This window comes from Neltuma alba, unplaced genomic scaffold (genome assembly GCF_004799145.2).
Source record: "Neltuma alba isolate B1F8T4 unplaced genomic scaffold, ASM479914v2 tig00000105_pilon, whole genome shotgun sequence".
NCBI classification, from domain to species: domain Eukaryota; kingdom Viridiplantae; phylum Streptophyta; class Magnoliopsida; order Fabales; family Fabaceae; genus Neltuma; species Neltuma alba.
The window spans coordinates 648,400-663,382 of record NW_021631921.1 but is presented as its reverse complement, the minus strand read 5'-3'; the positions used below and the strand labels follow the sequence as shown (position 1 = coordinate 663,382).

The following is a 14,983-nucleotide window of genomic DNA, read 5'->3' as shown; positions in this document are numbered from 1 at the left end:
TAATAGCTACATAATCCAAAACAAATGTAATTTCTTCACTATAAGTTTTTAAAAAAATAATTTTTATTTAAAAATCAATAGAAAATCTTAAATCTAGACCCCTAAAGATTCATTTGGTATGAGAAAAAAAGGAGGAAAAGGGAGGGGAGGAAAATTTTTATGAACTCGATTTAAAAAATTAAAAAAATGGCTTTAGAAGCTTTTAATTAATTTTTATTGCTCTTTTATCTTACAACTTCTCTCTATTACAGTTTCAAAACCCCTGTTCTCTAAATTTTTAAATTAAGTTCATTAAAAGTTTTTCTGCCTCCCCTCTCCTCTAACTTCCATATACCAAATATAAGGTAAAAATGTATTTGAATGATTTTACCGTAACGATGAGCATTATGATGTTTATCACTGTAATGAGCACTGGAACTGGTCTATAGTTTTTATTGTCTTTATTATGTTCTTAGTTTAAATATAAAGAAGAATAATTTGAATTCGAAAATTTAGATTCCAAATTGGAGATCGGAAACTTACTCAACACTAAATAGTGAAACAGAATAATGATTTATATGGCCGGCCATTATCCCATGTTATTTTTTATTAAGGTACCATTGAGCTTTGTCTCTTACTTTTATGATGCAACACATTTGAAGGCTAAAATTATTAGATATCCTCTCTTGGACTGATTTGGGGGCATCTAAGACAAATTAATGTTAAACCGATTGGATTAATTATACTTGTTTTTGTCTGGAATCAATTAAATGTTACCTCAATTCTCAGAATTTATACAAATTCTTTTTGAAATAAATTATGCAACAAAAAGTGAAGCTTCGGATCTATTTCAAATTCATGTCAAAGTATATGATGAACTACCCATTACAATTGTGACTATGGGGGAGTGTTTGAGAAGGAAAGGACTTAATTATGCATTGTCTTTCCCTCCCGAGAGGGTTCGTGGGCTCCTTCAGGCTGACATGCCTTCTGCTAGATCTTCTGCAGGTTTTGCAGTGTAGTTTGGGTTGTTGAGGCTCCTTATTTCATCTAAAAAGAAGGAAAAGACTTGAAGAGGAAGAAAAGGACTTGAAGAGGTGGACGACGGCATGGTGTTTGTATCGGCTTTTTTTAAATAATTTTACGTAATACAAGATAAGTATGTAAGAAGAGTTTTGTCTCGAATTACATAAAGATATTTTTTTTTCTAGATGAATATATTATAAGGGTTGGCAAACTCCCCATTCAGAGATTGAGCAGCATAGCATAGGCTTGGGATTTCACAATGACTACACAATACCTTTAAATTTGGATTAGTTAAATATCTCAGTGTTCGGTGGATTAATACAGGATCTTGCATGAAGATCTTTCTCTTTTAATTTAGAACATCTCCAACTAGAAAATCTTCAAAATCTAGTTGAAATTTTCTCACAAAAGTATCATCCATTCCGGTGTGTGCATCATAGAGATCATAAAATGGAGGGATTGTCAAAATATGATATGCATTTACTATCCCCGAACTTTAATTTAATTCGTGAAAATGATTTAAAAATAGTTATCATATGGAAAAAAAAATTTTTGTTCGCGTGATTAAATTGTTTTTAGCATTTTGTTCGCGTGATTAAATTGTTTTCCAGCACGGGTTGAATAGCAAATAGCGTTCATGTGAATGTGAGTGCATATTGAGAGACGATGCTGTGAATTATGGACCTAAGTTATCCCAATGATGGACCTCATTTAGGGCTGAAGGGTGGCCCAAAATATAAAAGTAAGGACAACAAAGCAATGTCATTGGGCCGGACAGGAACAAAGAGCCCATGACGTGGTGATTGTCAGGCTGAATTGGACGCCATGAGGTGCCCAAGTCCAGAGACCCAATCCAATTTCCCTGAGGGTGAGATGCAAGATGCTGACAGCTTATTGGTTTGTTTGGATTGGCGATTATGAATATATTTCATATAAATTGAGACAAAACTCTACTTATATACTTATTTCGTATTCACAATTAAAAAACTTCTTATAAGTTACTCGAAACGAGTCCTATATTTATTCTCTGAGTTTATTTTTTTAATAAAAAACATTTACCCAAATTATGTTAATGAATTAAAAAGGTGTTTAAAATTAGTTAAAAAATCATAAATATATGGAAAAAATCACAAAAAAGACTTGAAAAATAGAAAAATTATAAATAAGGACTCGTTATAGTATTAGGATTGGTTTTACAACAATTGATAAGCAAATAACAACATTTTTTGTGAACGGGTTCATGTACGTAATTTTTTAATTTCTAGGATAACTTTTTTTGTTTTTTTGGTGATTTCCCCTATATAAAAGGTGTGATTTTTTTTCAAAAATATTCTTATTTATGACAAGAGAAAGAATAATTGTTAAAATAAAGAGGATTGTGGAAGAGAGAATTTGCAATGGATAGAGAGTATGAGTGAAAAAGGGAATGATGCTTGGAAAGTTGTGTGATAATAAATGCATTGAAATTAACAGGGACAAAAGGAAAAATTAACAAAGAAAATTTGAGACATAATCAAATGCATCTTATAAATAAGAATAAGTCATATATGGTAATTGTTTCTTAATTATAAAAAGCAAGTAGAGACATGGTGTCCCCAAACGCGTAAGAACAGTTAAGTGGAATGCATGATTTCTTTAACTTTTTCACTTTTGATTTCATGTTTTGGGGTCCATTAGAATTGGAGAAAGAAAGCAAAAAGAAAGAGCCCTGTGTAACTTCCAAGTTCCTACCTAGTGGACGACTCATGCTCATGAGAAGTCTAGTAATTGTGAAAGATAATATATCTGGTATGAAAGTGAGAATCTCTTTTTCTTCGCCTCTTTAATCTTCCATGTTTTGATAATTGTTTTCTATTGGCTACGCTTACATAAGAAGAAAGACCACAACCATTTCCAACTGAGCTGACGACTCGAGCTCATGAAAATGTCTGGAGATTGCAGTGCTATTCTGTTCGTCTCCCTCTTGAAAACTTGCAAGCCATGAATCATCAACTGAATTAGAAGCTTATCTGGTATGAACATCAAAACCTCTTTTTCTTTTGCTTCTTTAGTCTTTCATTTTCTGATCAATGCTTTCCACTCTCAAAGTATGAGTTGCTTTAAGAAATATTATTATAATATATGAAGCCATCATGAAGAATAATTGAGTCATTTAAATTATCATCAAGAAAGTTGTGATAATGATTTATATTGCTGATTTGATTGAGCTGTAATTCTCCATTTTATATTTTGTCAATGTATTATTATTTTATAAGCCCTAATCAACCATAAGTAAAATAGCAGCCTGGTTTTTCAAAAAAAGAAGTAACGACTTGCGTTTGTTCAAGGCAGAAATTAAATAGCAGTAATGAAATAAGGCAACTTCTATTGATTGGTTCTTTATTTAATTTAATCATTTATCTATTTGCAACCTTCACTAGTACCAACATTTAATCCAAATTTCTTGTTTGTTCCTGTAAATGTCTCAAGAAAAGTAAAAATCATAAGATTACTTGTTTACTTTAACTTTTAAATTTGGTCCAAAGGCACCTTCGCTAAAAAGCAAGTAATAGAGTCATGGGGTCCCTAAACACATAATGGCAATTAACTGGAAATATAATTTCTTTAACTTTTTCAATCCTAAATTCATATTTTGGGGTCCATTAGAATAGAAAATTTATCTAATCAAAGTCTTTACTCCAAGTTTAAGGCTATTTTTCTTTTATTTTTTTGAAGTAAAAAAAAAAAAGGAAAAAGAAAGAGCACTCTTATTTCCAACCGAGTTGACGACTCAAACTCATGAAAAATCTGGTGATTGCAGTGGAATTCTGTTCATCTTGCTCTTGAAAATTTGCAAGCCAAGAATCATCAACTCAATTATCTGGTATGAAAATGAAAACCCTGTTTTCCCACCTTTAGTCTTTCATTTTCTGGTCAGTGTTTTCTATTTGCTACACTAACATAAGGGTCCATCTGTGATCAAACTCGTAATTCTCAAAGTATGAGTAGCTTATTAGTTGTGTTATCAATTGGAGCTATCGCTTACAGGCTACATTTGTTACTTTTTTTTCCTTTCAACTTCACACTGATCTGATAGAAAATACAATCTAAAACAGTAGATTTAGCCGCTCTAGTATCTAAAAGTTCCTGGAAAAAGTTTATATCTCCTAGAAAGAAAGTTACAACAATTGATCTTTCTTATATTTTCATATTCTACATCATGAAATTTACCTTTCAGGTTGCTGTTACTTATTTGAATGGATGAGGTGGGAATATCAATAGCAGCAAAACTTGCTGAATATTTGGTGGATCCTACTTTACGCCAATTGCAATATTTGTTTTGCGTCGGAAAAATCACCAGAAATGTTGAGACCAAAAAGGAGGAATTGGTACTGAGGCAGGGGAGGGTGCAGGAACGTGTTGAAGAAGCCATTAAGAGGACTGAGAGGATCGATGATGAGGTTAACAAGTGGAAGAATGAGGTGGTGAGGCTCATAGCAGATGTGGAGAACTTGGTGCAAGAACTTAATGCCAACAATGGCTGCTTCCAAAGGTGGTGTCCTACTGGGAGGAGATATCATCTCTGCAAAGTGTTGGCAAAGGCAACCCAGCGGATGGCAGAGCTAAATACAAAGAGTGATCAGTTCGAACCATTTTCGCATCATGTTATTGTTCCAGATATAGAGTATCACTCTTCTAAAGATTTTATGTTCTTCAAGTCAACAGAAATGGCATATGATCAACTATGGGAGGCACTGCAAGATGATGATAGCTCTATAATTGGGTTGTGGGGTATGGGCGGTTCGGGCAAAACCACATTGATAAAGGAAGTAGGAAAGAAAGCCAAAGAATTAGGGCTATTTGATCGAGTTATAATCACAACAGTTTCCCAAACTCCAAATATTAGGAAGATTCAGGGTGAACTTGCAGACCTGATGGGACTTGAGTTGAAGGAAGAAACTGAAGTGGGAAGGGCGAGAAGAATTGCAATGAAATTACAAAGTCCAGAGGAGCGAATTCTGATTATATTGGATGATGTATGGGCTATGTTGAACCTTGAGGATATAGGGAAACCCTTTGGGGATGAAGGTCCCAGAAATTGCAAAGTCCTTCTTACCACACGTCGTCAAGATGTATGTAGTTTGATGGATTGCCAAAAAACTATTCCATTGGGTTTGCTAACAGAACATGAAGCCTGGGATCTATTTCAAACTCATGCTAAAGTAGATGATGGTGCTAGAAAAGTGGCCCAGGAAGTTGTTACGGAATGTAAGGGACTACCCATTGCAATTGTGGCCATGGGGAAGTGCTTAAGAAGAAAAGGACTTGATGAGGTGAATGTAGTATTGCATAGGTTAAGACATTCGAAGCCAGTTGACGTGGATAAGGGAGGGAGTGATGCTTTTACTTGTCTGAAGTTAAGCTATGATTATTTGGGAACTGTAGAAGCCAAATCGTTGTTCTTGATCTGTGCTATGTTTCCCGAAGATCATGAAATTATCATTGAAGATCTTTTTAGATATGGAGTTGGGTTGGGCCTATGCGAAGATGCTGACTCATTTGAAATAGCAAGGAGCCAAGTTATAGCAGCCATAAATGTTCTCATTGATTCTTCGTTGTTGATGTATTTTGTCAACTTCAAGAGTGAAAAATCTGTGAAAATGCATGACATGGTTCGCGATGTAGCTTTGTGGATAGCACCTAGAGAGCATGGTACAATTATGGTAAACTCTGCTAAAGAATTGAATGAATTGCTTGAAGATGAAGCAGTAAAAGATTGCTATGCAGTATCTTCATGGAAGAAAAAAACTGAATTGGTTAAATTTCCTTCCCAATTGGACGCTCCAAAGCTTGAGCTTCTGTTGTTAAATTCGACCAAACCCTTGGATTTATCACATGCATCATTTGAAGGTGTAAAAGGACTAAAAGTTGCAGCTTTGATTGGCAATCAGTTTGGCTATTTGACTGAATTAGTACCTCATTCAGTGCAACAGTGGTCTAATCTTCGAACATTGCGCTTGGAAAGTTGGGATTTAGGTGACATTTCTTTTTTGGTAAACCTAAAAAGGCTGGAAATTCTTGACTTGAAAGGCAGCAAATTTAAAAAATTGCCAAATGGAATTGAAAAACTAAATCGTCTGAAATTGCTCGATTTGTCATGGTGTGCAGCAGAAGAGTGTTTTTGTAAAGTAATTGGAAGGTGTTCGCAACTAGAAGAATTATATATTTCTAGAAATTTACGGCCTTCAGGATACACAATTTGTTATGAATGCTTCGTGGGGGCCCCAGCTCTCCCAAAGTTGAGAAGGTATACATTAGAAATGGGGCAATGCGCCAAGCCTATGTTCTGGAAAAAAGGCTTCAGAGAGTTATCCTTTGGGGAATTAAATATCTCCATTTCAAGTGCAATGATCAAGGATCTTGCACAAAGAGCAACTGCAATTGAATTTTATAACCTTCAAGGAGGCTGCAAAAGTTTCAGTCCAGATGTGGTTCAAGCTGTAGGAGGCACGAATGAGCTAATTAAACTCTGTCTTCAACACTGTTCTGAGTTTGACTGCCTTACTGATGAGACTAGTCCTCATGATGAAGACATAGTTGTCCTTAGATTGGTTGAATTGGTGTTGAAGTATATGGATAATCTAAAACAACTATGTCAGGGTCCTCCTAATCGTAGCTTATTCCTAAATCTGGAAAGTCTATATATAGGAAGTTGCCGTCAATTGATTAACATGTTTCCTGCTAATTGCAACTTATGCAACCTTAAGGTCCTTAACATTGTCAACTGTCCGATGTTGACATCTGTCTTCTCCATCTCTGTTGCTTGCACTCTGTTATCTCTAGAAAAACTCACAATAGAAGGATGTCATGAATTGAAGCACATAATTGAGGGAGAGGATGGCGTTGATATATGGGAGGATCCGAGATTCCCAAAATGGGAAGTTCTATCTGTTTGTGATTGTAAGCAATTAGAATCTATTTGCCCAAGCTTCTGCGTCCAAGGGTTTGTGCAATTGAAATCTTTATTCATAAGAGATACTCCTCAGTTGAAATTTTTATTTGGTGAACATAGTGAAGAAACATCCATACGTGATGAAAATGAGACTAAGATAGTGCTTCCACTTTTAGAAGAACTCAGATTGGAGTACCTCCCAAATCTACTCAGAATTTGCTCAGAAAGCCATCATCTATTGTGGCCATCTATAAAGAAAGTAAAATGGACAGGCTGTCCAAGATTGAATGCTTCATGTGATCCTCTCATTATTGATTCAGAACTAAGGCAATCAGGTCCAAATATGGTATGCATTTACTCTTTGATGCTTTGATTTGATTTGCATAAAATGCTAAAGAATATAAAGAATCTGTTGTTTTCTAAACATCTTAGTTCCTGTAATATATATATATATATATATATATATATTTTTAAGATATGCATGAAATAGCAAGTAGGGCTCTTGCAAATAAATATCAAGAGATCCCTTACCTTATTAATACATCTTTACATGCTTTAAGTTCTTTTTTTAAATGAATGAAAATAAACAATCAAGGAAGTGACGTAAAAATTTTCCATCTTGAATGAGTTCCTAATAAAGAAGCCATCGGATATATTAGTTCTCAAACTATCAATATCCTTTTTAAAATCAAACTCGTAGCATATGCCTTTATTAATCATAGTCTACCCACTTTCTTATATGTTCATGTAGTTGTTTTTCATTTATTTAATTGACCTAAGTTTAAATTGTTAGACTGAGTCAATACAATAATACATGCACATAATGCCTTTTAGTGAACCTCACTTTGCCATACTTCTGTAATGTGTTTTCTATGTCTTTAGGCTTGAATGAAATATGTTAATAGCTTTCTTTTTCTTTTACGCAGGAGTCTCATGCATATAATGACCAGCAACCGAGAGTTGGAGAATCCAGGCCCGTAGCAGCTATTTCAAATGTTGAAAGCATTGTCTTTTTCAATTGTGGGGTAGTATCTACATTTATCCCAAAAGTTCCAATATTCCAATGCCTTAAACAATTGTCTGTGGAAGGATGTGGAAATCTGAAATTTGTTTTCTCAGCTAGTATCTGTCAAAGCCTTCCAGAGTTAACTTCTATAACCATATCTTGCTGTCACGAGATGAAGGAAGTCTTTTTGGGAAATGAAGAAACTCAGGAGAGTCTATCCATATATCGACTTTGTCTGCCAAATTTACAGAGTCTGGAAATCAAACAGTGCAACAAGTTGAAAAGGATTTTTTCCTTTATGGTTACTGATGATGCTATCTTAATGTTTCCAAAACTAAGAATTCTAAGCATATCAAAAGCTTCACAATTGGAAGAAATGTTCAGATGCTCAAATATTGAAGACCATGTTATTGACAGTGAAAATGAAATCATGTTCCCAAACTTGGGATTGATAACACTTGAGGAGTTGCCGAGACTTGCTAATTTCTGCCAAGGGTTCAAGTTTCAAATATCTATGTATTGCAGTGTGTTGGTATATGAATGCCCAAAACTGGTGCCAAATGTGGGGTCGAGTGCCAGGTGGGGTGTAGTGGTAAGTAATATTGTTCACTTTTGTTTATCAATGCTTCCTTCTACGCTGCAAATCCTATGTGTGTTTTATTTTCTAGTATTTACTTGATGCCAGGTTAATATTTCATGCTTTTCATTTAAAAAATGGGTACAAACATTGTCGGGAATAACTTCAAAACTCATCCAATTTGTGAAATATTTGATGATTTGACCTCTCTTTTTACCTTTCCTGAACTTTCCAGTGAGCTGAAACTGCTTTTTTCCCCCCTTGTTTTCACTTATCAATCATACAGAGATTTGTTAGGAAGCATGTGTTGAAATGCTGCCAATTAGACAATAATGAGGGTCTCTCTCCGCCACTTCTTATTCTAAATTCAGAAGAACTGGATGATTTAAGTGTTGAAGTGCAAGACTTCTGTAGAGTCATCGGTGACGAGGACTCAGAGATGGCCGGTTTATATCAAACACTTAAGGGTCTTACTCCCACTCAAGGTTTGAGTTTCCAATTTCTTCATTCTTTGGAAGTCGTTCGATGTGGAAAGTTGAAGTTTTTATTCACTGCAAGCACCATTGTCCATAACAGCCTTCCCAAATTGAAATTCCTAACCTTATCTCATTGTGAAGAATTGGAGGAAATAATTGCAGACAATGAGGAGCCTCGAAACACATCTAATACTCAAGTTTGCTTCCCAGAACTACGAGAGTTGGAGGTTCAAAGGTGTAACAAGCTCAAAAGACTCTTTCCTACAACCATAAACACCATTCTTCCACAGCTTGATTCTTTGTTGATAACTGAGGCTAATCAATTAGAAGTGATATTTGGACATGAAAGGGAAGATGATGCTAACGATGGAGAGAAAATTGTGCTTCCAAGCTTGAGAAACATAAAGCTCAGAAATTTGCCCAATTTCGTCCGTGTTTGTCAAGGATTTCAGTTTGAAGCAGTGCAGCTCTCCAGCATCAACATATGCAAATGCCCCATGTTTCTTGATCCAATTTTTGGATCAACTCAAATGGTTTCACTTCAACAATGGAAATCAATGGTATTTATCAATATTCTCTTGACCATTCCCACCAAATCTTCTAAATGACAACAAATTACATGTGGATTAAAATTGAGAGAGAGAGAGAGAGAGAGAGAGAGAGAGAGAAGAGGAGAATAGAAAAATACTTCATGCATGTATGATTCAATAGATTTTTCTCTAATTTTGAAGCTCATTAAAAGATGAAAATGTGAATATATATGCACCCTGATTTCATGTCTCGTCAGTATTTATTATAGGCATTGCTTATAACATTTTCATGTACAACCATATCAAAGTTCTGACAGGGAAATTATGGTTGTGTACATTGTTACTCTAAATATTTTAGCACTTTGAAGCATATTTTGATGTTTGCCTCGTATGCTTGCATGTCTATTTGCTATGTTTTATTGTTATTGTTGTTGTTGCAGCTGCCACGGCCATGGCCGCCTTCTTTTTGAGAGTGTGTTTAACCAAAAATTCTTAACTGTAACATGGATGAATTGTTGTGTTTCTGATTGAAATTTCATTCTCCACAGGATTCTAGAGGAGTTGAAGATTTCCAAACTGAGGCAAGTGTAGAAAAAGAGTTTCATGCCAGTGAAGAAAAGGGGAAGATCATGATCTCAGAAGTACATTCTTTGACTTTGAGGCATTCAGCTAACCTCATAACTTCTTTGTGGGAGGGTCCCACTTTAATCAGCTTCCAAAATCTTGGACAGTTAAATGTGTTCGGATGCAGAAGATTAAAGTCTATCTTCCCTTGCACTGTGATCAAAAGCCTTCCATGTTTAGGCTCTCTGACCATTATTGAATGTGAAGAGTTGGAGGAAATCATATCAGCAAAATGGGAACAAGAGTATGATCACTTTCCAAATTCTTCCTTGTGCTTCCCAAGACTTGACAGTCTTGAAGTCTCTAGATGCAGAAAGTTGAAATGTCTCTTCTCTCTGCCCTCTAATGGTGATTTTGCAAAGTTGGAAGATCTGAAAATAAAAGGGTGCTCTCAACTGGAGCAAGTTTTTAGTTGTGAACTTGAAATCCATGAGGAAGAGTCCAACAAGAACCTGCTTCCAAATCTCAGATATCTTCTACTTAAAGACTTGCCCAAACTCACTCACATTTGTGCGAGTTTTCCTTCTCTGTTAAAGTTTTTGCCTCTGAGGATCTTGGAAGTTGAGGATTGCCCTGTGCTCCAAAACAGAGGTACGTGCATACAAATTTTTCAGACATACATGCTTGCATATAGGCTATTTTCACACATGCCCATATTTGATTTAACAACAATAATTCTCCCTAATTCTCCTTTTTCTTTCTAGTTTAATATTTTTTTTAATTAGTGGACAACTTTGAAGCACTGGCATTTTAAAGAACATAGCTTTGTCATGTTCAAAAGTTGCTTCAACGGAATATTTCAAGTTGCAGAACCTTCATATTTTCTTTGCCTTTGTGTTTGTATTATTTTAGCTTTTCACATGTTTAAGTTCCCAGTGGACAATGAACAAGGTGCATTTTACTATATCATATTTTTTTTCCTTGCATTTGCTGTAAATTGGATTGTAAATTCTGCAGATAATGTTGAAGAAAGTGGATGCTATGATTCAGATGGTTTTTATGACGACGACTTTATAGCATTTGAGACTACAAATCAATTTCTTCAAGGGAGGCCTCCCCAACCGCCCGCTTCGATGGTTCTTGGTGAGGAGACACATCCCTCTGAATTAAGAAGGTAATTATTCGGAAATATAATATACACGGTTAATATAATATCCTAAAATTGATATAATATATAGAGTACATTTTTGCCCCATAATATTCCTGAAGCAGCTATGCATGCTTTAAAAAAAAAATTGTCGAACATTGCGAGTTTGCGACACATAGTTCTTCAAAATTTGTGCAATTGTACTCTTTTTTAACAATCAACAAACATTAAGCTATATGTGTTCAATAACCCTATTAATAAAATTATATACTACCTCCGGTTTTAATTATAAGACCTCATTTGTAGCCTACAAATAAGGTTTTATAATTAGGATTGGAGATAGTATGTATATATAACAATGTATAAAGAATTATTAAGTGACTGACTTGAAAGTATAATAAAAGTAAAATAATTAAAAAAAATAAAAATTTCAAATTATCCTTTTCTCTTGGAGTTTTGTTTGGTCCTTTCAAAAATGAATATTTTCTCCAACAGATACAATCGGTTGTGTCGACGGATGTTTTGAGAAGAAGGAAAGTTCTAGAAGCTACCACAACCTTAACGGGGCTCGTCCTCTAACATTGGTGGCAGCGTCGTCGTCGTCCTCACCTTACTCAGATGTTCAGTCCTTGGCCATAGCTCTTGCTCTTTGCTTTTCCTCTTAATCTGTGGGACAAGTTTGAAATTGTGTGGCTGTACGTGTTACTGTCATGGGGGATTTTTTTGCAAATTGATTCATGTACTTTGATACCTCTGCCTCATTTTACTTTTCTGTATAAATGTTTGCATCTTTCAAGAACGTTTTAATCAACTGAGAACCTTCACTTATCCATTTTACACTTTTGCCCCACCCACATATATGACATTATAAGTACATGCATGTGTTAGAGATTATGAAATCATGTTCATAAATATTTTACACCCAGTTAATTCTAAAGAGAAGTTTATACACTGTTTATTATTATGATTCCATGCATATATGACTGAAATTGCTTATTGAGGAATTAAACATATGGCACTTATTGCTAACAATACTAATGAATTGGATGTATTTTCCACTTCCACTGCATTGGATGAAAGATATGTAAGATAAGAGAGTTAATGCCTATTTGTTTCTAAATATAAATCATCTTTAATTAACTCAAACGTATCAAAAAAATAGTTGAAAATATTAATTTTATCCTAAAATTCAAGTAATTTTTAATATTTTTATTAAGCACATTAAACTCTAACATCATATTAATTTTTGCTAAAATTACATGGCTGACATCAACGTTCAAAATCCATACAAAACCATCCCTAAAAGTAAAGAATATAACATACGGTCTTCTCCTAATTTTTCTAGAATTAAGCAAATGTCCATTCTATTTTCATTTAATGACATTTTTGTGTATGTTTGAAAAATTAATAAATTAATGAATTTTAATAAAATGCATGAAAGGTTTATATATTTTCAGTTTTGGAAAAATTTCAAGATAAAAAATCCCAGATAAAAAATTTAATCACTAACGAGTTTCATTTGCGTATCATCTTGTGACAAGTTGCATAAGATAGGACCTATTAGTAACTAAATTTTATAATTAGGAATTCTCTGTTATTTTTCATACATTTTTATTCCAAAGAGAATTCGAATGATTGGAAGCCACATTTAAACAAGTATGATTAATCCAACGCAGCACTATTACAAAAAAAGAGTTTTTACCTCCCTCATTTAGGTCTGTTCTTTAAAACCAGACATCTCCACAATTTTAGAGAATACCCAAAACATTTTAGCCGACTTTGAAGAATGTGTTGATGCATCAAAGTAGCGGACAAAGATGGAACCTACCAGAAGGTAACAAAATCAAAATCAATATTGATTGTCCTTATTGCTGCTATCTGCTTTGTAGCAAGGGAGTCGAATGGATGATTGATTGATGGCCACTCTAATCTTATTCAGGCAAAATAGGGTTTCGTGGTGGAATGCTTTTCTAGATTGATTTTTTTTGGGGGGATAAAGAATGCTTTGCTATGGATGAAGCTTTTGTTTATGCTTATGAGAATCAGTTAACTGATGTCTTCTTTGAATTTGATAAGTAGGTTTTGGTTTCTTGTTTAACCAAGCGATGCATATGCTAAGATTAAAGATGTGATACTGCTCTAGTTCTAAATATATCTAAGACTTATCCTGTAGTGTAAAATTATAGTGCAGTACCACTCAAGCCTTAAAAAAAAAAAACAGAAACTTAGGCCCAAACCGAAGTTTTAAATTTTATAAATAATTTATGAAATTGATTTATATTATATTATATATAATAACACAAATTAAAAAAAAAACTAAATAGATTAGGATTGTGGCTAGGCCTTATGAAAATAGCTGCTCGCTGTTTAGCTTAATCGCAAGCGCATAGATAGCAAATAATATGAAAAACATTGTTTTTTTAGAAACTAAGGTTAGACAAGTTAAAAATTACAATTATGTTCATGATTAGGTTAAGTGAAAATATTTGAAAAGTGTATTGTTTAAAGGACAACTGATTAAAACTTAAACAAATTCAATTTAAATGAAAACTGGATTGTAAACTTGACTTTAAGATGAAAAGAACTAAGGGTTATTTCTCCCCATTGTACTTCAGAAGATTTAATTAACTCCTCTTTAATTAGCTTCCTAATACCAAATTTTCTTTCTCATCAAGATACTCAATCTCTTGAAACAGTCAATGAAAATCCATTTAAAACCCAACTTTAAGATGACAATAATAAGTTAGTAACTATATCTCTATATTACTAAAAAACTGTCCATTCAAACCATAAATTTCAAGTCTAGCACAATTTTATCTAAATTCTTTATCAAGGTAAGCTTTATCAAGTCAAATTTAGACAAACAAAACCTCCTCAATGGTAGCCAAACATTTAGGAGCATGAAGCAAAAGTTAAAATCAACACATATATGACATTAATAACTAAAAGAGAGGAGAAATGAAGTCTCAATCCATACAATAATTTGAAATAACCCTAGTATAAAGAGTTTAGCTACTCATAATCCTAAACAAACTAGAAATACAATAATTCTTTCAGTCCATATCATACTACAAATGACAAGGAGAAGGAACCAAGTTTGGAGTCCCAAATAAACACCAACCCCTAACTTTAATGCCTTCAATCTCCTCTTTTCTAAGCCTCTGTCTGCTGTTGCAACCTGAAAACCAAGAATGGTGGCTTCCCTCGTGTTTTTCCCTTATATCCAACCCTATTTTAATTCATATCAGTAACCAAAATGCATGGTAGTAGTTTTTATTTATTTGCTATAGCAAATAACACTGAGAGCACATTTTGAAATTATGCAGCTTTAGCTATAGCGAATGACATCCTTTGTTATAGCGAAGGACACAATAGAGGTCTTCATTACTTTGCGTCTTCATATTCTTTTCCAATTTGCTTCTAGCTTTCTTCTTTCTATCTTCTTAAAAGCTTTTAATTATATTGCTGCATTTGGACCTTCAATCACAACTTAAATGTAGTGAAATTCTCAATAATCTTTTATACTTTTCTCTATGCATAAGTTCCTTGGTAAAAATCTAGATTATGCGCAAGTTAATCCCAAAAATAAGCAAATGCAGTGAAAAACAGTATTGAAATAGTACAAATTTATGAGAGTTAACTCTAGAGGTGGTAAAACAGGTTGGTTCGTATGGACTCGAGATCATGCGGGCCAGTCCTAAAAGGATAGCTTCCTGGTGGGCTCACATTTTGCCAGGGGACAGGTT

The 14,983-nt window shown here is 34.1% G+C and overlaps 1 protein-coding gene across 1 annotated transcript; it reads left to right on the top strand.

The window, feature by feature from the left end:
• The first annotated feature begins 4,241 nt into the window (after positions 1-4,241).
• On the top strand, positions 4,242-12,069 carry LOC114739579 (uncharacterized). Its single transcript, XM_028927693.1, has 6 exons — positions 4,242-7,283; positions 7,864-8,535; positions 8,807-9,556; positions 10,075-10,741; positions 11,108-11,233; positions 11,733-12,069. Exons 1-6 carry the CDS (start codon positions 4,242-4,244, stop codon positions 11,900-11,902), a joined length of 5,427 nt encoding a protein of 1,808 aa, XP_028783526.1. The 3' UTR covers positions 11,903-12,069.
• The last annotated feature ends 2,914 nt before the right edge of the window (positions 12,070-14,983 follow it).